Source organism: Aphidius gifuensis, linkage group LG1 (genome assembly GCF_014905175.1).
Source record: "Aphidius gifuensis isolate YNYX2018 linkage group LG1, ASM1490517v1, whole genome shotgun sequence".
Classification (NCBI taxonomy): domain Eukaryota; kingdom Metazoa; phylum Arthropoda; class Insecta; order Hymenoptera; family Braconidae; genus Aphidius; species Aphidius gifuensis.
This window is the reverse complement of record NC_057788.1, coordinates 3,428,491-3,452,530: the sequence shown is the minus strand read 5'-3', so window position 1 is coordinate 3,452,530 and position 24,040 is coordinate 3,428,491. Positions and strand designations below refer to the sequence as shown.

Here is a 24,040-nt window from a genome sequence, read left to right as displayed (position 1 = left end):
ATCAAATATACCGAAATTGAAAATAATTTAATTACATAAATGCAAATATGACTATCAACGTTACAAATTTCAACAAATAATTTAACAATTAAATTAAAATTAAAATTATTTAACAAAAGAAAAAAAACTTACAGAAAATAATTTAAAACATTTTATTTAAAAAATAATTATAATTTTATTTTTTCTTATCTATTAATTCAAGTGACATACACACTTTTGTATAGAGAAAAATTTTATCTATAGCAATGTAATTTATTTATAATTTTATTTTTTTTATTTATAATAATTTTTTTATTTATTATTTGGTCTATCGAAGCTTGTACGATATTTATTTTTTTATAAATTATTTATCGAATGCATAATAATCCTCCTGAAGCTCAATAAATTAGCTGTTTAAAATTCATTTAATGTGCGATTGATTTTTAAAAACTGGTTATTGATAAATTTCATTTTTAGTATACAATTTATTACATTAAATTTTAATAAACAATATTTCTATAAAAATTTTTATTTTGTTTAAATATTTAAAATTCTTTTTCATTATTTAAATGGTCAGTTTTTTTTTTTTTTCAATCTAAATTATCTAAATTTAATTTTGAATTTAAAATTTCTTTTTTTATTTAATAATACTAATAGTACGTTGTTTTATTCCATTGAATTTAAAAAAAAAAAAAACGCATGGTCATTTTTTTTTAACAATATTAGAGAAATATTTTATCAATTCTAAATAAATTCGGCATTTATCAAAGTCTTTAGAGTTTTTTTTATTTTTAAATGAAAAATAATTTTCATTATTTCAACTAATCAAAACGACGAAACAAGATAAATATTTTTTTATTTTTTCTATTGTGCTGTTTTAATTTTAAAATGCAAAGAGGCCAATTGTTTTTTTTTTTTTATTACCTATGTATCTACTTTTTTTTTTAAATAATTTTTTCTATTAATTTTTTTTTTAAGATATAATATTTAATTAATGTATTATTAAATAAATAGTCATTTTATATATAATATTTTTAAAATTTCATTTTTTTCTATTTAATACCATTTGGTTTTATTTTTTTATAAGTTAATCAATTTACTTAATTATAATTTCGTTGAAAGGATAATTTTTTATTTAAGCGCGTACTTAAATTATTCATTATTATATTAATTATTGTTGATCCAAACTGCCTCCGGGATCGATGGAACTTGGCAGGATGCTCAGCGTTGTATCATTTTCACCAAGTAATGCTGCTTTTTCACTTGATAAATCATTATCATTATCAGCATTGTATTCAGTGTCTACAACTGTATCATCTAGGTCACACTCTACTGTCACTAAAAAAATCAAAAAGATTTTTATATACATTATGTTTGTGAGTTTTACTGTTGGATTATTTAGTGGTTTTTTTTTTCTTTATTTCTTTTTGTGTGGACAAAAAGCTTTAGGGCTATACACTGAATTATATCCATGTTTTATTAATCCTTTCTTTAGATGATAAAACAAACCCAAAGAGAGACATATTCATATATATTTTTTAAATCTCATTCTTTTACTGTAAAAAAATAATTTTCATTTTAGTTTACTGTTCTTTTTTTTTTTACATAAATAATCCCCTGTTTAATTTATAAAGAGAAAAAAAAAATTTTTTATAATGATAAACAAGTAGATTATATATTTAATAAGTAAATAAAAAAAAAAAAAATTATTTATAAATAAGATTTAAATAATTAAAGTAGTAAAGAGAAAAAGAAAATTGATAATTTTGTTTGAGAAATTTTTCAATATTTTATTAATTAAAATTAAAAAAAAAAAAACATTCATGATGATGGTGAAGTTGTTCTTGATGTGAAATTTAATTTAATCTAAATGATGGTTAATGAATGTGAGTAGTAATTACCAGTGGATTTATCAAAGTCACCATTATAAGTTGAGCCAGGACGTAGATAAGTACTTGGTGCAATTTTATTTTCCGGTAATGTTGGTACAATTATAACAACACCATCATCAATATTTGACAATGAAGTAGATGAATAAGAAGGTATTGATTTCATTGTTGTTGTTGGTTCATTAACTTGCACCAAATGTGATACCATTGAGCTTCAAAAAAAAATATAAAACAATAATAACAATAATGTACTTATTTCATAAATAAAAAACAAAAAAAAATATATATATAAAAAGACAAAGGAAACCAAAATTGATGTTACAGCATAAAATGGACACAAAGATTGATAGTAGAAAAAATAAAAAAATAAAGAAAATTTGCTAGGATCAAAAAAAAAATACAATATATCTTTTAAAAAAAGAAATTTGAGATGAAAAAATAAACTTTGATATTAAAAATATATCAAATAAAGCATATTGAAATTTAAATAAATAAAAAATATTTAATTTAATAAATAAACAAATAGTTGAATAAATATTAAATAAAAAACTGGAAAATTTTTTGTTGATGATATTTGTGATAAAAATAAATAAATAATAACTCAAGTAATATTTCATTACGTGAAATATGAAAATAAAAAAAATGTTATTTAATTAAATAATAAATATAAATAAATAAATATAAATAGAAACCTTAACGTGACTCTTTTTTTAACTCTGGTACCAAGATCAGAATATCCACGATGTATTTGTCTTGGTTTTATTGATTTACCAATATCACGTTTTGTCTTTAACGTTGGTGAGCTTGGTTCTGATAATTGTTTATCAACTAATATTGGTTTAAGCACAGTATTATCATTTTTTTTATAATTTGGTATTCTACTACATGGTTCATTAACAACCATTGGTAATGATAACAATCTTTTACGATCTTCCATGTAAAGTTCAATAAGTTGATCCAATTTTGATTCAATATCATCAACCTCAAATTAAAAAATAATAATTAAACAATAAATAACTAATAAATACACTTAAATTAATTTATAATGTATTGATTTTTTTACCTGTCTCTCAGTTTTAACTATCCTCGATGCAAGACTACTTTTTGATACATAAACATCACGTGATTTTGAACCTTGTCTTCCCAGTATTTGATCTAATCTATGCAAGATAAATTTAAAAAAAAAAAAAAAGAAAAAACACGAATAACCAGTGGATTGTTCACTTTATTATTTACAACTAAATTAATATCTAACATGTAAAAATTATAATTTAAAAGCACAGCTAAATTTGGTGTAACAACAGCAGCTTAAAAAAAAATAAAAAGCACATGTTAATTTAATTTTTCATGCAGAATAAAGCTCAAAAAAAAAAAGAGCAAATTAAAATACAAAAAAATACTTGTTGAAAATTCAGATAGATTGTTTTTTTTTTTTTTTATAAATTTTTTTCTGATAAAAATTTAGATGAACGCGACAAAAAAAAAATAAGAAAACAAGGATTTTCAGCTAGCTGCGTTCAAGCTCGTTCTATTTTGTGATAAATTTATTTTTTTTTTTCTTTTTATTATCGAATAAAATTTGCCAATATGAAAAAATAAATTTTTTTTCAACACAACACATAAAACATGTAACCTACTATGTATTTACTATATTTTTTTTTAGATTTTAATAATTTTTTTTTTCAATATTTCTACACATCTAACATGTATATGCTGAAGCTCGAATTTAATTTTAAAATATTAACAACAAAAATAACGTTTATTCGAAGAGAGTAATATTTTTTAAAAATTTAAAAATAATGTGAATGAAGGTACTCTCATTAAGAAGGTACCTGAATTGAAGATTTCGTACGCGATTCAGTAAATCAGCGTGGCCACTGCTATATTGTTCGATCACGTCCTTGACGTCGTAAGGTTTCAGAGCTTCTCTGAACTTCTTGCGGGCCACGAAGTACTTGAGCTGCGATAACAGCACACAAGCCGTGTTTATCATTTTTTTTATTTTTATATTTTTTTAATTTATTAACCATTATTTTTTCGATTAAAAATTATTAATTAATTATCAAATTTTTAAAATTTTCATTTATTTTTTTATTTTTTTATTTTTTTTGATAATTATTAATAATTTATTTGCAAATGTATTATAATTTTTTTATCATGAAAAATATCACGCTGATATTAGTGTTAATTTTTTTTTAAACAAAGATTATATAAAATATAATTTTAATGTTATTATTACGAAGCGGGCAAGCCATTTCAAAGTTACTCAAAAACTTTACATCCGCACAATGACATATCCTCGAAATAATACAGGTAAATAATTTTTTTAAAAATTATTTATTATTGTTAAATTGACAAGATCACACATGGAGGATTGAATTTAAATTTTTTTAAAAATAATAAATAGTTAATTATTTAATAATAAATAAAATGAATTTTTTTTTTTTTTAAAAGGTGTAATAAAATTAACTTCAGACAAGGATATAATTTGAGTGAATTAAAAAAAAAAAAAAAAAAGACGTCACGCACTAACATGCTAAATATCGTGTAAAATTTTAATAGATAAGTGAATTTTCTATATATAGCATAGTAGGAAATAATTAAAAAATAGCAAAAATATTAAAAGTAAATGAAAAAAATTATGAAAAATATCAAAAAAAAAGTTTTAAAAAATTTAGAATAATTTTTTTTCGTGTCAAAAAGTAGAGTAGGTGCATGAAAAACGTTTTATTACCAACTAAATTAATTTTTAAATAATTATCAAGACGGTAATTGTTTGTGCCTTTATAAACCATCACAAATTATTTGAAAAAAAAAAATCTTTTACTACAAAAAAGAGCTATAATCTTATATAGTAATTTAAAAAAAAAATTTAATCAGCATCCACATATGAAAAATGCGATCAAACTAACAGTGGTTAGATGGAAAAAATTTTAAAAAAAATTTATATATATATCTACATAGGATGAACTGAGAAAATTATTTTTCACGTATTAAATTTTCAGTGTGTTTGAGATAATGTGACGATTAACTGAGCAAGAGATTTAAAGAGCAAAAAAATTTTTCAAGTATAAAAAAATGATTAAAAAATTTAAAAAAAAAAAAAAAAAAATTATTTAAAACTACCACTACCACCAACAGCGAACGAATAGACATCATCATCATCATTTGTTGGGCTACCTATTTTGAATATTTTTGACGCGGCTGATGAGGTCGACATGGCCTGCGGAATATTGCTCGATGACATCTTTAACGTCATATGGCTTCAGTGCCTCTTTGAATTTTCGTCTTGCCACCAAGAATTTGATCTAACATTGACAAGTTGTTTTTTTTAATATTTTTGTTTTTATTTTTGACTTTAAATGACAAATAAAATCATGATTCAAATATTCTAAATACACAAATTTACCAGTTGAATTATTCAAAAGTAAAATATCCTCCAATTGGTAAATAATTTCCAATTGGTATAATATATCAACGTTGGATGCAATTATTTTTTGAATTAAAATTGTGATCAATAATGAAAAATAATACGAGAATGAAGCCTTCTAATTCTTTATTTAAATAACGTTGCCAGTTTATATTTTTTCTATGGAATATTTTCTACTAGGTTTTTTTTTCTTTGGCGAATAATTTTACCAAAAAATTTTTGTTCAAGATATTTAGTAATATAATTAAATAAACAACTGAAATAATAGATTATCCAATCACCTAATAAATTAAAATGATCTAATTTCTATAAAAAAAAGCTCAAATCAAAATAAAACTATCCCATTAAATGTATTTTATAATTATTCGTTCGCTCTCAGCTAATTATTTAGCAAACTGCATTTTACCAAACATTAAAATTATTAAAAATATATTTCCAATACGATCTATATATATATTTTATATATAACGAGAAAAAAATTAATTTTAAAAATAAAGTAAAAAAAAAATCTTAAATTACTTGTCAAAATAAAAGCCCCGTCATTCTTGCAACTCTCTACCTTCATCATAAGTTTTTGGCTCACTGCCATTATTCAATACAAAATAATAAAAAAAATAAAAAAAATAAACATAAACCATACTCGATATCCAACAAGTACATATATATCACCATCGAAAAAAAAATAAAAAAAAACAAAATAAAAAAATATACCAATGTGGCATTGACATTTGAAGAAAAAATAAAATTTTTATTTTTTCAAACAAAAATAAATAAACAAAAATATTTATAATAAAAAAAGTTGTAAAAATTAAAAAAGATTGAATTTACCTTTAATTTAATTAAATAATAATTTATGTATATACAAAAGGAAATAGCAAGGGGTAATAAAATATTCATATAATTATTCAAGTTGAAGTACCGGGAAGTATACTTATATATACCAGGCACAGTTATATTAAAAAAAAAAAAAAAAAGAAGTATGGAAAATAAATAAATAATTAACATTATTCACCTTTCGTATTGCTCGAATTGCCGTTTTATGTTTTTTAGTCAAATGAATGCATCTGGATGGTTCTTCTTCTTCGTCTAAATTAAAAAGTAAAACTTTGATGAAAGAAAAAATTGTAAAAATTTAAAAGCTCTTGGTATTTGTTAAAAAAAAAAAATATATATATACTCAATCAAATATATTAATAAATTTATAAACAAAACAATAACACACCATCTGAATTTTTTTTGGACAATGCAGTTTCAGCCACAGAATCCTCCGAATAACTTGTGTTTAAATTTTTATTTTGTATTTCATTTGCATCATTTATCAATCCATGATTATGATTACCAACTCCTGTTGACATTAATAGACCTATTTTTTAACGATAAAATTATTAATCAACAAGTGAATTTTAATTTTATATAATTTACCTTGGAACATACAATTTTAATTGATATAGATTTTTTTAAAAATATTATGATTGGGATGATAAAAAGTTAGCACATCGCAGTGAAAGAAAAAAAAAAAAATTAAAACAGAAAAAAAGTTATTTATAAAATTGAATACATATATAAATAATTAAAAAAAGTGAAAAAAAAAAATATGTATTTATAAAGTTAGATATGTATATATATTGACAATAAAAATAAAAAATTTAAAAAAAAAAAAACTGACCCAGATTCTCAGCCGATGAGATAAGGTCTGTAAAAACTCGCGGAGTAGTGGTACGTTGATAATTATGATGCGACAATTTGTGCCCACCTGGACTGTGCAATGACGTGCTTTTGTTACGTCGTATCGTTGGCAGACGACTGACGAATGAAGCATTGTGCTTGAAACTGGAAGACAAGCGACTGAAATATTATAAAAAAAAAAAAACAAATTTTTATAATCAAAATAGAACTACAAAATACAACATCGATTAATTTTTTTATTTTAAATTTGCACACTGTGCAATTAAATATAAACAAAAAAAAAAAAATATATATATATATATTTTTTAAAAGTTCAATTAGCATTGTTAATAAATCATATTAAAATTTTTTTTTTTCCTATTTTTATGCTTATTTAAAAGTTGCAAAATCAAATTCGAAAAAAAAAGTAAATAAAATTTTTTAATTAATCAAACAAATATTCACGTTTTTCGTTTTTTTTTTTGAAATTTAATTAAAGGCAATAAGGGAATAAAATTTATTGAAGGGTTACTGTTTTAATTGACAAAATAAATGGGAATGAATATGTTTTTTTTCAATCACCTTGGTGGACTGGAGAGAGGTACTTGATGAATTTTCCATGTTGCAATGCTCATACTGTGCTCATCAGCAGCATAACAACGCCAAACTGATTGAATTAATGTCGCTGCTGGTTGACGTCTTCTAATCATATGTTTTTGACGTTGTTGTTGTTGAACTTTTAATGCAAAACCCGAACCAAGTATTCCCTTTAAACAGACATTTATAAAAAAACAAGAAATTAGTTGAAAAAAAATTAACTATAAATTAATTTTCTCATTTTTTGGTTGAATTTCTTCACTTAAAAAAAGCTTTTACAATGAAATAATAAATTAAGAAATTAAAAATTAAATAGTTATTATTTTTTTGGATTAAATTTAATTTATATTTATAATACATACAGCTGGTAAAGCGAAGAATGAAATTCCTAATAATGCACAAAAGGAAGCAATGATTTTTCCTTGCCATGTTTTTGGCACAGCATCACCATATCCAACAGTACACAATGTAATCTATAATAATATAAAAATAAATAAAAAATATGACATTTAAAAATGTAACTTATTCATTTAAATATCCTGTTAATATTATAAAAAAAAAAAAATTTAAAATTAAATTAATGATGTACACTTACAACACCCCACCAAAGTGCCTTTGCATAATTATTAAAATGTTCATCATCACGTTCAGCAAGATATACAAGAAAACTTGCAAATATTAATCCAAGAAAACCAATGTAAAGTGTTGTAATAAGTTCCTTAAATAATAATTATAATAATAAAAATTTATTGTACATTGATAATTGAATAAGTTGATAATTAAATTAATGATGTTGATTTTGTACCTGACGATGAGCATAAACAACACTTCCAAGAAGTTTCCAAGTACCACCACGACGATCCATACGAACCATTCGTAATATTTGAAAAAATCTTAAGCCTCGTAATGCACTTGCTGCAAATACTTGACCGCTGCTTCGCATTGCAAGCACAACAATACTTGCCATAATTGTTATCATATCTTAAATCCAAAAATAACCAAATTAAATTAAATCAAATTAATTTTATTAATTAATAATTATAATATAATAGTCAAATAAATATTTTTATTTTATTACCTATTATACAAAATGGACGACGGAGAAATTTTAAACGACCAATTGGTGTTTGATATCTTGACCGACATCCTGATGACCATAATCTAAAATTAAAATTATTTAAATATCATAAGAATATTATGAAAATAGTTGTTAAATTGATGTTAATATATTTACCTGAAACAAAATTCCATTCCGAACCATATGACGACAACAAGCTCCATGTAATAAAGTAAAAGACCAGCTTCTTTTTCGTATTCGTCAATGGTACTGAATACTGATAATACCAGACAAGTGAAAACCATACAAAAACTGTGAAAATAATAATAAATAATACTAATGTTATTATCTTTTCTAAAAATACAAAGAAAAAATAAAAAATAAATAATAGTGAATTATGTTTTAGAGCTGAATACTGTCGGAATTTAAATTTAAGCTGAAATATTTATTTATCGTTAGGCATTATTTAAAATTAAACGATAATTAATATTAATGATTTTTTTTTTTATTATAATGATAATTATTACGACGTTAATAAACTTTAAATTTATATTTTCAAAAAGTTAAAATAGCTCTATGTAGTCAGTGATTTAAAATTAAATGAAAATTAATTTCAAGCATTTTTTTTTTTATGACAGTTAATTTGGTATTATTAATTTAATAATAATTTTTTTTTTTAAGTAGAAATATCTATTTATACTATGACGGTTTTTAAAAGTTATTAGAAATTTTTAGCCAGTTAATTTAATATTTTAGTTATAAATTATAATTCTATTTTAAGTGATATAAGCTTGATATAGTCAGACGTGTTTTAAAATTGAATAAAAAATAAATATTTATAAATTTTTGTTTGTTATTTTAATGATAAATATTATAATATTAATAAACTTTAAAAATTTAAAAATTTATAATTTTAAAAAGTGAAACAAGCTCGTTATAGTCAGACATTATTAAAAATTGATTCAAGACGTTAATTTTTTTATTTCAATAATGACTGCAGTTATTCAAATATCAAAAAAAAATACTTGTTTAAATTTATAATATTTTTAAAAAGTAAAACAATTCTTGTATAGTTTGACAATATATAAAATTTTATTTTCTCGACTAGATTAATATTAAAAATTTGATGATAAATTGTAATTTTGAATTTATGATGTGATTTTTTTTTGCATGATGATGCTTACACAATCATATGGTAGGTAACAGCATATATGCCCCTAGGTCGTTCAAGAAAATTATAGAAGTTTGTTTGTAGTCTACGATAACGGGCGTCTCTTCTAGTCGCCCTGTAGTTTATCGGTCGTCCCAATAATGACATTCTGGGCGCTGTCAAGCGTCCACCACCTCCTCTTCCTCCTCGTCTTCCTCCGCCTCCGGCAGGAGTAGCCTCGTCAACACTGTCACCGATGTACCTTTTATGTATATATATATATTTTACATATCATTATTTATTTAGACATTATATTTATCAAACTATCTACTGCAAATGTCAAACTAACTTGATACTTTTTTTTTTCTATATCACAATAGAGTCATTTTCTTTTTTTTTGGTTTTTTTCTATTTTTCTCTCCCATCATTGTAAAATAAAAATTTGATCCTACCTTATTTTTTTTTTATATATAAAAAAGTAAAATAAAGAAAAAATAATTTTTTTAATTCATTGTCAATGTTAAATTGCTGATTTAAAAAAATCCTATACTATGAAGGCGGTACCCATTGTGGTTGTTTGAAAAAAAAAAAAAAATAAAAAAATTCTTAAATATCTCTGATCTATGTGTCAGAGCCAAACCACTATCGATTTTTTTTTTGTAAATTATTGGCTCTCACCCATCATCAGACCACTTGAAAAAAAATTTAAAAAAAAATTATATATTATCAATTTTCTTTCTTACAAACTGCATCTGTGTTTGATGGTTACATATTTAAAATAAAAAAAAATATTATTTTCAATATAATAATAATAATAATTTTAATATCTAGATAATTAATTAGTTAATTATTTAAATTAAAATATTGATATTTGCAGGGTTTATCAGATATTGGTATAAGAGGTTTTAATTATACCTGAGTGATTCATGATCCATCATGTCGAGGGTATGAAATCGTACAGAGGTAGTCGCGTAGTATGTTGTTACGCCAGTTGCGTGTTTTCCGGTGTTGTTGTGGGAGTCTGAGTCATGCTCAAGACTTGATGAGCGTAAGACGAAATGTGGGGTGAGTAGAGGACGATGAAGTAACGTCGGACTGCCATCAGCCGACAATGGCTCCGACGTCATTATCGCTAGATGCATCATACATATTTTTTGCTTTGTTTCATCTTTTTTTATTTTAAATATTAATGTATATTGTTGTTGATTTTTTAAATGATAATTAAATATAGGAAAAATATAAAGACACATATTTTATAGAAATTTGATGGAGTCGAGTTTAAGGAAGTTATTAATATTGAATATTGATATATAATTTTGTATACCACGACTAAATTTATCATGATCAAAATATTCCGAACACTAATTTACCAGTTGAATTATTCAAAAGTAAAATATCCTGGTAAATAATTTCCAATTGGTATAATATAAACGTTGAATGCAATTATATTTTTTGAATTAAAATTTCCATCATTATAAAAATAATACAAGAATATAAATTTTAAAACATAATGATAAAACAGCTATTTCAAATTTGTTTAAAATTATAATAGATAAATAAATATTGCAATTAACAATTAATTTATTTTATTTTAAATTTACTTTTATATCTTGGATAAATTTGTAATTAATTCATTTGATAATTTATTAATTTGTCATTGTGTTTTAATGTTATTATTTTTTCAAATTTAATTTTTTTAATATTTACACGTTAAATATCGTATGTTTATTTTTATTTTTCTTATTTATTTAATTTATTATTATATAGGTATTATTTATGGAAAATAATCTATTAAAATGATAGTAATTAATTTTTAATTTATTTATTTTTCACTTGCCAGTTAATATTTTTTCTATGGAATATTTTCTACTAGGTTTTTTTATCTTTGACGAATATTTTTACTGAAAAATTGTTGTTCGAGATATTTAGAGTCATGTAATAATTTAGCAAAAAAAAAAATAAATCTGACAAACGGACGAGAGTTAATCGCTCACCACTCGAGTGTCAGCTGATCCTGCTCTCTCTTCTTTTAAAACTCATGTCTTGTGATTAATCAAAACTGGTCAAATGTTGGATCTGTAAAATCAAAAAAACGCAATAAAAAAAAAAAATTAAAAAAAAAACAACAACATATCAACACCGAAATTTAAGGTAATCATAAAATTATCACGATAACTTTCAACAGGCAATTTTTATATTATATATTTATATTCTTTTTTTTTTTTCTTAAATTATAAATATTATAATAAATTTATATATATCACTTTTAATAATATTCATGCAACCTTTTTTCTTTTTTTTTACCCCGTTTAGGTTTAATAAAATTCAGTCAGGGCAAAAAGCTCATCTAAACACACATAAACTTGATTGCAATTTTATTTATTAAAATATAAAAATTAAATAGCTTATTAAAAAAGTAACTGGCAAATTTATTTATCTTTATTTTTGAATTTTAATAGACATTCTTAAAATATTAATAGCTCAGTGTATTTATAAATTTTATTATGTTATTTAAAAAAATTAAAATAATACTCTTCGTGTCATTTTAAAAAGCTCATAATTTTTCGTATATATTTATTGAGCTTTATTAAAATTTATCCATCTTCATATTCAAGATTTTATATTTTATTCAAATATGTATATTGAGTAGCTTCTCTAAAAAAGCATCAACTGTTTTTTTTTTTTTTTTTTTTTTTCATATTTAAATATATATGTACGAATTGTGAATAAATTTTTTCATGTACATCAGCAACCAACGACAACCAATCTCAAGACACAAAATAAAATATAAAAATAAAAATAAAAAAAAGTAATGTAATCAGTCAGTATGTCACTCAATTTGAAATAAAAATATCAGATGAAAATTTTAGATAAAAAGATTTATTTACAAAGGGGTTGAGAATAATAAAAATTGAACGAATAATATATACGTTTTATAAAAAAAAGAAATATATAAAATAGAACAAAAATAAAATTGTTCATTTAAAAAAAATATAGGTGAGAAGGCTTTTCTTCCAGTTCACCTGTGTCAATCAAGAATGCCAGTCAGCAATCGAACAAGGCTAGTCATTGGAAAAACGTGTTCACCCCTAAAAAACCAGCCTCAATAAAAATAAAAAATAAAATAAAAAATATTGAACCTTGATTTTCTACTTTGTACACATTGCACGAGAAAATTTTTACTGATGAAACGTCAAAACGTATATAAAAGTTTGATAGAGGAAAAAAAATAAAATAAGTCAAATAAATTCTAAATGGTTTTTACGTGAAACTATTACATACAATATAAATAAAAAATTACTAATAAAACATGGATTTAATTTTTAAATATAGTTTTAAAAAATAATTATTGTTAATTATTTTTTAAACAAATAAACATTTAATTATAAAAAAAAATAAAAATGTAAAATTTTAGATGAAATAATTATGCAACGAAAAAATTACTCTTTAGAGTTTTATTGTTTTGAAAATAATGTGGTTCATCCAATTAACTCATTTTTGTATTTTTTTTTTTATTTTTATCAAAAAGAGTATGTTTGTATATACACAAGAGATTGTTGAGTGGAAAATAAAGAGATCATCATCAAAGCAAATAAAAAAGAAAATCTCTTGTGTTGAATTAAAGCTTGTTTTTTTTTTTTTTTTCTATTATTTTTTATTTTAATTTTCTTTTTTTTCCTTGTTGTTAAGAAAAATCCTTCTTTTATCATTTTCATTACTGTTGTTTTATACAATACACATCTACTTGGGTTATAAAAAATAAGAAACATAAAAAAAATGTGATGAAAGTTGGATGAGTAGCTTTTTTTTTTTGTAAAGATTGAAAATATAAATTAAATTATTTTTATTCTTTTTGTCTTTTGCAAAAGAGGAATAAAAATAGTGACCTTTTGACTTGATTTGCGGTTGTGTAATGTAAGATTCAAATATATATATAAAACAAAGACAAAATGTAAAAAAGTCCTTGAAATATTCTGAAAAAATTGTGATAAAAAAAATGGAAAAAAAAGCTCTACAAGATTGAGTGGCTAAAGAATAAAAAAAAATATTTTAAATAGAATGAAATGTGTCTTTTCTAGTTTTTTTTTTTTATGATAAATAAAAGATGAAAATTGAAACAGTGATTGTAGAGTAAATTGCACGTCAATAAAGTATTGTTTGACAATTTTTTTATCATCAGTTTATACTTTGATAATTCATTTGAAAAAATAAATCTGACAAAAACAAATAGAAAAAAATTTATCATATTTGTTTTTTTTCTTTGTGTTTCGATACTATCTATATGAAATCTATATTGTCAATAAAAATTTCAGCTGCTTTTGTTGTTTAATAAATAACAGATTGATAAATAAATATTAAAAAAAAAAAAAACAAATATCAATATAATCTTTCGATTAAACTAAAAACAACTTTGATTTTTTGGTTTTTTTAACAAAACAAAAGTTCATTTAAGTTTTAAAAGTTTTGTAAAATAAATATATATTTATATTATAAAATTAAAAACAGCTTAGTTTATTAAATTGAATATTTCCAACAAATAAAAACATTTAAAAAAAAAGCAATATGTTTAAATTTTTTTAAATTGAATTTATATTTTCTAAATTGTAAATCACGTTGAAGAAACTATCGATTACATTTTATAGTTTAATTAAGTAATAGAAAGTCAAGTTAATTCTCAACAAGGGAATAACTTTACACGACAATTTTTTATTATTTAATTTTTTTATTTACACTTTGACGAACAACTTGTATAAAATATATAACACAACAAAAAGTTTGTTGGCTGCATCACAGTAAATTAAAAAAAATAAAGAACTTTATTTAAAAAAAAAAAAACAAGCTTTATTTTAAATTAAAGATAATAATTAAAAAAAAATATTTAATCTTCATAATTTTATAACAATTATAATACTAAAAACCTCAAAATAACTTTTGAAAAAAATTATAAAAAATTTTTATATATGAAAAATGATAATAACTGTATAAAATGTAATTGAATTGGAAAAAAAAAGTTATATTTTATTGGATGACTGTTTGTTATTAAAATTAATTCATTTTATAAAATTTAAAAAATTTTATTTTGATATTTAAAGGGTTAATTTTGATGGGGTAAGTTAAGTTGGTTGGTTCATTGAATATTTCTTTAAATTACATTGGATATTGAGAGAGCTTTTTCCCATTGAAAAAAAAAAATAAATAAAAAGATGAAACTTGAATTTCATGGGTATAAAAAAAACGAGGGAGAAATTTCAATGTCCAAAAGTGGTATAGCAACTTCACAAGTGTACAAATCATTCAAGCTTTTTTTTTTATTTTTCTGTTATTCTCGTTTTTTTTTCTTCTCTTGGGTTATAAATTTTTCTTTTTTCCATATATTTCTATATTTATCATTATTATTATTTTCTGTTTCAAAGCTTTTGACAAATTGGTCCAGTATATCGATTTGCGAAAGTCCTAACGAGCTTTGACAAGCTCGAATTATTTTGGCAAAAGGACCAAACGTACTTTTTATCATATATTTTTAGATTTTTCATTTTAATATTTATCATTTTACCCTCGTAAAATTCAATGATATAAGCTATAATAAAATCCAAAAAAAGAGAATATCTCAAGTTTTATTTTTTCTCATAAATAAAAATGATGAAAAATAAAATTTATAATCTTTTTTTTTTTTGAAAGTTATAATAACGAGGAAAAAAAAAATCGCAGCATGTTAAAATAATTATTTATAATATTTTTAATAATTAAAAAAATTTTAATTAAGACATAATGAATTTTCAAATAATACAAATGAAAAATAATTTAAAATCAAATTTTTATATAAATTTAAAATCACGATATATTTTATAGCTATATAAATATTTAAAAATTTACAATAATTCAGCAAATAAATCCCCATTGTTGTGAGACTACAAAATTGATGATAATAATGCCTCAAAATAATCATTAAAAATCACAAGTAAATTAATATTTAATGACACAAATAATGACTAATATAAAAACTTGAAATTAAATTATTATTTTTTAAAAATAATTTTATTGTATATGTAAAATTAATTTAATTTTATAAATTCAAACGTGTGGTTGACCTACGTAAATTGTAGAACTTTGTGGTTATTTGATTAACTGTTGAATTGTATACGCATGTCCTTTATATATGACAAAATCTCATGTGTGTAAAGCCAATTTTCAATGACTTGACATTTCTCCTAGTTAGCCTTTGTCCATACTCCAGTCTCCACAGGCAACATGAATTTCATGTTGGTTACAAAATCCATTGACATTTCAACAATTTCCTTTACATCAATTTAATCACTTGATATTCAATATGTTAAATCATAAACGCATACAAATATAATATTATTTTCAAATTATACTCATTAAAACTCCATCATTACATTTATTTAATTTTCATTTGAGATAATTCAATATAACAATTAATTTAAATTTAAAAAAAAACTATTCATCATTTTGTTAATTAACACAAATATATAAATTATATTTATCCGTTGTTAATTGGATAAACATACAAAAAAGTTTTAATTACGTAAATTATAATATTTTATTTATTAATTTTTTTTTTTCAAATAAATATTATCATGGCGTTTAAATTTTTTTTTTATTTACAACTTTCGTATCATCCTCAAACACTTTGATAAATAATAAAAGTTGTTTTATTTTTTTAACTTTAAAACTAGTAAATTTAATATATTTTTTTTTTTAGTTATTAAAACTTGAAGATTATATATTTTTTTCAATTGAAATTTATTGAAAAATAAATAATTCATTTTTAATTTTTCTTTGAAGTTATTATATAAAGTCAAGAATATTTTAGCCATTTACATAAAATTGTATCATGATAAATATCAAAGATTTTTTTTTTAAATATTATTTGATTTATGTATATTTATTTTTTTATAAATAAAAATCAGTTTTTTTATTTTTTAGGAGCATACAGTTTACTAGTGAATTTACAGTAAAATTTTCTCGTATCACCAAAAAGGGTTTCATTTTTTTTCCTTTGCAATCTTGGTGTTTTATTTTTTTATTATTTTTTTTATATGATCCAGTGTATTTTGATCTCCAAAATACAGACTTACTTTATAATTCCAATATTTATTCTTTGAGATTTTTATTGTTGTATTTTTTTTTCGACTGAAACCCATTGAACCGATAAACGATCTATATGTTTATGGTCGCTGAGGGAATGTGTATATAAAAAAAAAAAAATTTAAACAAGGATCTATATGGACTACCAAGCTATCTATATACACTGCCTTTGGCATTTCATATCCCGATGGATCGAAAATGTAGGTCGAGTCGTGATGTGATAAAAAAAAATCAAATAAAAAAACGAATTTTTACAATTCATTCGCACTGGATTCCATTGAGAACATACATGTATATTCATATATACATTTTTGAATATATATATTTACACTTTTAAAATTCATATATATATTTTCTACAATTTTTTTTATTTTTTTTCTATATATTTTCTTCTCTCTGTACTTATATATGTCTTTCTCATTTTGAACCTTTTAAAGCTCATCTTCACTTACCCCGAAATAGCTTATATATATTTGAAAAGTTTCTTTGAAATATTCATTGTTAAAAATAATGAAAAAAGAAAAAAAAATCATTACATTTGAAATATTTACAATAATCTAAAATTTTGATATTATCTTTATTAAAATTTTTCACATGATTTTTTGGTATTTAATTTTTCATTCAAATCATTTTTAAATTTTCAAATAAATTATTTTATAATGGTAATAAAAATTTTATGAACTGGAAAACCGAAATGTCAGGGATATATAAACACATTTACGAAAAACATATGTTCAAGGAAATGTATATTTAAAAAAAAAAAAAAAAATGATCATAGATTGGTTTTATGTGATTTGAAGCGTTGATAATAATAGATAAATTAATTGAAAAATATTTTTTATTTGTAGATATTTATATGTATTTAATAAAAATGTATTTTTTATTTTTTTATTTTCATCTATTTTTATGAATTTTGTGTATCAAGTAAAAAATTTTATTAACAAAATATCATCGGGGTTTTAAATATAGCATCGTGTATTTTAACGTAAACAAAAATTGATTTATCTATGAAAATATATCTACTATGTTCCAAAAATTTATGGCATTTGTCAGAGTTAAAAAATAAAAATTAAATTCATTAAAAACAATGTAAAAAGTATAATTAATTACGGAATAATAATAAAGCTTTAAAATTTTTAAAAGTGAATAAAAAAATTTGTACATACGAACGATGATAATAAAGTGGTTAATGGAAAAAATAAAAAAAAATGGCACGTGCCTTATTTTACTGAAAAAAAAAATGTGATAAATAAAAAATCTAGTTGACGATAAAATTTATAAATTTAAATAAATTATGAAACTTTTGATACACACAGATTTAAAATACCAATTTAATATTTTATTTTATTTAATAATTATTTAAATAAATATATAAAATAAATGATAATAATTTCATTTCTGAATGATGATTGTAATGATAAAGCAAGCCAAGTATCTTTGAAAATATACTGGTGGAATTAAATTTTGTTATAAATATTCACAGAAATAGGATTTGAGAAACTCTTCCATCGGGAATAAACTAGTGCAACTTTTCAAACCACTTGCTCGTTATCGTATGTTAATTCTTTATTTTAAAAAAAAAATCTATATAAAGTTTATTTTAATCTATTCACTTTTTATTCAAATAATTTTCTCACACTCGTTTTTATTCTCTCAAATATCTTCAAAGTTTGCTTTTTTCAAACTCATAAATTATATTTAAATAAAAATAATAATAATATTTTTTTTAATAAATAAAATGAGCTTTAAAATAATAATAATAATTTTCACAATTATTATATATTATTTAAACAAATTTATCAATGGATTATTGAAGAGTTAAAAAAGATTATTTCTTTGACAACGTAACACAATGTGAAACATTAATTATTTTCAATTTTAATTTTACTAATTTAAAGAATCGATTGGGATTATATGAGGGACTTTGTTACGTGTACAATTTTATATATTTTGAAAAAAAAAATTCAAAAATAATGACACATATAAGGGGATGATGATATTGATTAAATTAAAATGATAATTATTGCAGATTTCGATTGATATGATGATCCGCTTTTTGTTTCAAATTGCATTTCATTAAAAAGTTTAACTGCATTTATTATCTTTGTTTTTTTTGAAATAAAAAGAAAATTTAGAGGTAGTGAGTATAGTCAAGAGAAAAATAAAATAAACGCGAGGAAAATGCGCGAACGTCAACAAAAACCCCCAGGATATCGATTGTCTCACATCACTCAAGTCTTTGAACTAGAAACTGTTATTTAATTAAATTTTTTTTCGATTATTTAAATTATTTTATCTACTTTGTTTATTAATTTATTTGTCAATTCATTTGAATATTCAATTTTTATTATTGCTATTATTGAAATAAAAATTGTATATTAAAATTAAACATTTTGTTTTTTTTTCTTTTACAAATGAATTTTATATTTTATTAAACATGAAATGAATATTATTAAGGTAATATAGCTTCATTTTTTTATCTTTATTATTGTAAATATATTAATGAATAAAAAATTTATAAATTGAAAAAACAATCATAGTAATAATATAAATAAATAAACGCGGCAAAAATTAAAAAAATACAAATTAGAAAAAAATTGTATGTAAAGAAAATTTAAATGAAATATAAATAAATAATTTTAATTATTTATAATAAATAAAATATTATTTATCAATATATAATTAAGTAAGTAATTCATAAATTTATTAAAAAATTCAACTTGTATTATTTAAATAATTTAATTAACAAAAAAACAAAAAAAATCATTCAAAAAATTTCAAATCAATCATTATTTTTCAATTTTCACAAACGAAACCGAATAGAAAAACTAAATTCTAATGATAAATTTCAAATAATAAATAAAGAAAATAATTTAAAATAAATCCCTCAAATTATCTATAATAATTAAACCATCATTAAACATGATTTTAGCTTTGTTAAAAAGAAAAAAATGACATATAAAATTGAGTTGATTTAATAGTCAACTAAAGGCGCCTTGTTGGCTTGTTTCTCCTCCAATACTTTTCAAGCAAAATGCCACGAAAAAGTTTTTAAAAAGAAATGTCAAGTATAAAGCATTGTGTATGTATATTATATTAAATATAATACATATACATAGAATAAAAATGTAAAGAAATATATGCACGCGAACGCACATTTATGTTTTATTACAATAGTATGCCAGCTAGCATGAACATCATGTATTTATGTATTTCATATACATAAAAATTTATCCATACATATATATACGCAATGAACTGGAACAATTCGATAGCCCAGTTACTCAATATAACCATCAACCCCCTCTCGCTCTAATATTTTCAAAATAATAATATAAAAATAGAAAGAAAAAAAAATGAAAAAGCTTCTGAAAAACTCACTTGCTGTCAATAGTATTAAATTAATTTTATAAATTTTGACATTTAACAAAAAAAAAAAAAAGCTCAATATTCAATCAAATTATTTCATTATATTTATAATAATAATAATATAACTTGTTGAATTAAAATATAACTCATTTAGAAAAAGAAAAAAATTTTTTTAAAAAATGAAATTTTTTTTATATCAAAGTGGATATTTATGTTATTCCCGCAGAAAAAAAAAATTGTATGAATATATTTTTTTGTATAGAAATATAGAATATTTAACTTTATGAAAAAAAGTAATATTAAATTTTATTAACAATGGAGAAACCTGATAAAATAAATCAGGGAGAGACTATTGTTAAAAAAATTCGAAACCAATGACAAGTAAATTTTTTTATAAATTAAATTTTTCAATCGATAATTGCTTATTTTTTTTTCAATGTAAAAATGTTAATTGGTTAATTTAATAGTTTAAATTTAATTTCTATAAATATATTTTTATAAATAATGACGTAGATTAAGCCAATAAAATAATATGTCAATCATTAGATTTATCTGTTGGAGACAATTTCATGGCGCCCAATAAATTATCGAGTAATATTTTCAATCACAGCCCCCATTGCTTACGATTTTCTATTTTATCTATTTTTATATCTATCCTCATCATTTCCCCTACCACTCACGCACAGATAAATTTTTATCATATTTTTTTTTTTTTTGTTAAATAAACCCTGTCCTATCCTCAACATCCCTACACTGTGCATTATATAACACACAGCTGACTTTTTTTTTTTTTTTTTTTTTTTCACTTTGAAATGTAAATATTTGTTTGTCTATTTTTCTTTCAACAGAAGATAAAAAATATATGTATATATTTAAAAAAATAAAACTAGGGAGAGAATAGTGTAACTCTTGTTGGATAAAAAATATGAAAAATAAAAAAAATATAAAATATTTAAACAAAAATTGAAATAATTAATAAATAATATACGTGATGATTAAATATATAAAATTAAAAACTTGATAATAATAATTTAAATAATTACAACATTAAATTAGTCAACTATTTATTTTAATTTACAATATAACAATGCAAAACAAAAAAAAAAAAAAAAAGCACACTGATATAATTTTTTATTGATAAAAATTGACAAAAGTTTTCACGTGTTGAAAAAAAAAGAAAAACGATTTGTAAATTCAAGTAATTTACTTTGTTCAGTTGAATTTTCTTTATGTAATTTAGAAAAAAAATATAAATCTAATTAGCACAAAGGAATAATTTATTCAATGTAATTACAAGAAGAAAAAAAAAAAAAAAATTCGATTAAACACAAAGCTCATTGAATTTCATTGAAGTTTAACAACTATATTGCTTTGAAAAATTTATTTTTCGATTAGAAAAGATCAATTATATTTAGAAATAAATTTTATTAAATACCAAAAAGTTTATGTAATAAATTTTCATCAATAAAAAATTAATAAGAAAATATTTTCTCTAAGCAATTTATAAATTTATCACGTGCAAGTAAATCTATATTTAATAATGCAAATTGTTGATAGAATAATATTAAATATTTAAAAATACAATTAAGATAATTTACTTTTGAATTTTAATTAAACTCACCTACGCGTCGACTTTGAAGAGGCCAAGGGTTATTTGCCATTCTAATCACTACGTTGACGGACTAGTTGTGCATCGTTGACGCAAAATGTTCCGTCATGCTGACAATCTGTCAGTCACTTAAACGTTGACGTTGTTAATTTTTTTTATTATCTGCAGTATGTATCATTCCACAAGATAAATATACAAAAAAGAATTAAATTCAATTTTTAATTTCAAAAAATTAAAGATCTATTATTTATAATTATTCCCAACATTTTTTTCAACTTATTAATTTTATTATTTATAAAATATTTAGTTTTTTAACTTCAAAATATTTTGGATATTTTTTATTTTTTTTACACTTTATTAATTAAATTTTATATATATTTTTTTTTCTTTTTAATTATTATTTAGCTTGACGTTTTAGTAAATGCAACTTAGTTTGTAATTTTCTTTTGAATAATTTTTAAATATTTATATTTTTTTTACCACTTATAATTTAAATTAAAAAAATTATTTTTTTGTATTTCATTTGGCTTTTTTCACATAGTTTATTTCAACTTTTTTGTCTGTCTTCATCTCTGTACTAAATCGACACACAAAAATAACGCGTTGCACGTGTTGCACTGAAAAACCGATGGTTCAAAATACGCAAAACAAAATTAATATTAACTATGTTATTTTTTCGAATGCTTCATTATATCTTGTTAAATATATTGCACGTTTATTCCCTTTCAAAAATCAACGCCAAAATAAACATATAGACAATTTATTTATTTTTAATTTTCTAAATTTACACTAAATATTAAAAATCAAAAATAATAATTTATTCTAAATTTATATAATCACATTTTTAAATTATTTATTTAAATAATTAATGAAAAAACAAAAACATTTTTTGAAAATTTTTTTCATCTTATTTAGCTATTATTTATAATATTTTTTATTTATTTATAAATTTAGTTTTTTAAAAATTCATCTTATACATTTTACTCTTCCACATTTCTTATTTATTATTGTTTTTTTTTTTTTTTTTATTTAAGTAACCCCACTACACGTGATTTTTGAAAAAAAAAATTTCGAAAAAAAAAAAAATAAATAAAACGTTGAAAAAAAAAATACTATAATGTATATATTATATCTATGAAAATAACTAATAGAATGAATAAAATTTACGTAAAAAAAAAGAGGAGAAAAAAAAAAAAATTTGACAATATTATAAACACAAGGGGATGAAAGGGAGCACAGTAGTTGCCAACACGTCAAACAGACGACTACCTTATGCAGTCCTTTACTACCACATCCTGTTGGTATTTCTCCTCCTCATATTTCCCTCTCTTTGGCTATTTTAAAAACCCTCATTTACTCCTCATTTACTCCCTCACAAACCCTCCCAAGAAAATTCAACATCATGTGCGTCCTCGTAGTCTCGTGCGCTCACTCAAAATACATGTAGCTTTTTTATTTTTTTTTTTACCTGTCACTTAAATCACCCTCTAATGACGAATACCCTTGCACAATATATTACCTTTTTTTTTTTTTTTTTAAACTAAACTTTAACCCCGACCCTATACTATAACAACCACCCCTATCTTACCCCTTCATCCCTCTTGACAGTTGACATTGTCATCATACTTTATTTACATTTTCTTTTTTTTTTCTTTTTTGGTATCATTGTAAGTCAAGAAGTAAGACAACATATATCCAAGTGGAATTCATCAACTTTTTCTTTTTTTTTTCGTCTAGATTAAACACATTTTTTTTCTTTTTTTTTTTAAATTTTACTCCAAAAAAAAAACACTTCAGTTAATTATTAAATTTTTTTTTCTAAATGTGAAAAAAATTCATGAGAATTTTTTTTTTTTTTCTATTATTGTTGGATTGTTTATTTGAGTGTGGCTTTTTAAAAAAAAAAAAATTGTTAAAAATTAAAGAGGGTGGGAATGTAAAAGATGGAAATTTCAATTCAATTTTTTTTTTTTTTTTAATGCTTTGAAGTGTTTTGATAGTTGTTTGTGTATATAGAAAAATAATATAATTTATTTATAATATAAAAAGTTTTTTATTTTGTTTATTGATAAATTGATTTAAGTTTTAAAATATTTTTTTTTTTTTCCTTGTGACCTTATGAAATATTGAACTTTAAAACTCTCCCGGGTGTTTATTAAAATTACAGTGACATCTGTGTAAATTT

The 24,040-nt window shown here is 21.5% G+C and overlaps 1 protein-coding gene across 11 annotated transcripts; it reads right to left on the bottom strand.

Annotated features, from left to right (window-relative positions):
- Positions 1–555: 555 nt before the first annotated feature.
- On the bottom strand, positions 556–23,108 carry LOC122861010 (potassium voltage-gated channel subfamily KQT member 1-like). 11 transcript variants are annotated; one of them, XM_044165147.1, is made up of 18 exons: positions 21,868–23,108; positions 11,762–11,843; positions 10,683–10,899; positions 9,802–10,029; positions 8,795–8,929; positions 8,639–8,721; positions 8,366–8,541; positions 8,156–8,278; positions 7,923–8,033; positions 7,546–7,730; positions 7,052–7,143; positions 6,521–6,643; positions 6,311–6,384; positions 5,049–5,176; positions 2,932–3,028; positions 2,561–2,850; positions 1,881–2,080; positions 556–1,317 (listed from the first exon to the last, which is right to left on the bottom strand). In XM_044165147.1, exons 3-18 carry the CDS (start codon positions 10,892–10,894, stop codon positions 1,151–1,153), a joined length of 2,424 nt encoding a protein of 807 aa, XP_044021082.1. In that variant the 5' UTR covers positions 10,895–10,899; positions 11,762–11,843; positions 21,868–23,108; the 3' UTR covers positions 556–1,150. The 11 variants fall into 11 exon arrangements, with proteins under 11 accessions (XP_044021082.1, XP_044021077.1, XP_044021073.1 ...); XM_044165142.1 differs by having other exon boundaries at positions 557–1,317; positions 6,521–6,661; positions 6,965–7,143; XM_044165138.1 differs by having other exon boundaries at positions 1,102–1,317; positions 6,311–6,402; positions 6,521–6,661; positions 6,965–7,143.
- Positions 23,109–24,040: the final 932 nt, after the last annotated feature.

Coding starts and splice junctions, on each gene's coding strand:
- LOC122861010 (XM_044165138.1), bottom strand. CDS start 10,894: ATGACGTCGGAGCCATTGTCGGCTGATGGCAGTCCGACGTTACTTCAT. Junction 6,662..6,964: donor CTCATCGGCTGAGAATCTGG/GTCAGTTTTTTT, acceptor GTTAAAAAATAG/GTCTATTAATGTCAACAGGA. Junction 3,029..5,048: donor GTCAAAAATATTCAAAATAG/GTAGCCCAACAA, acceptor TATCTTGCATAG/ATTAGATCAAATACTGGGAA.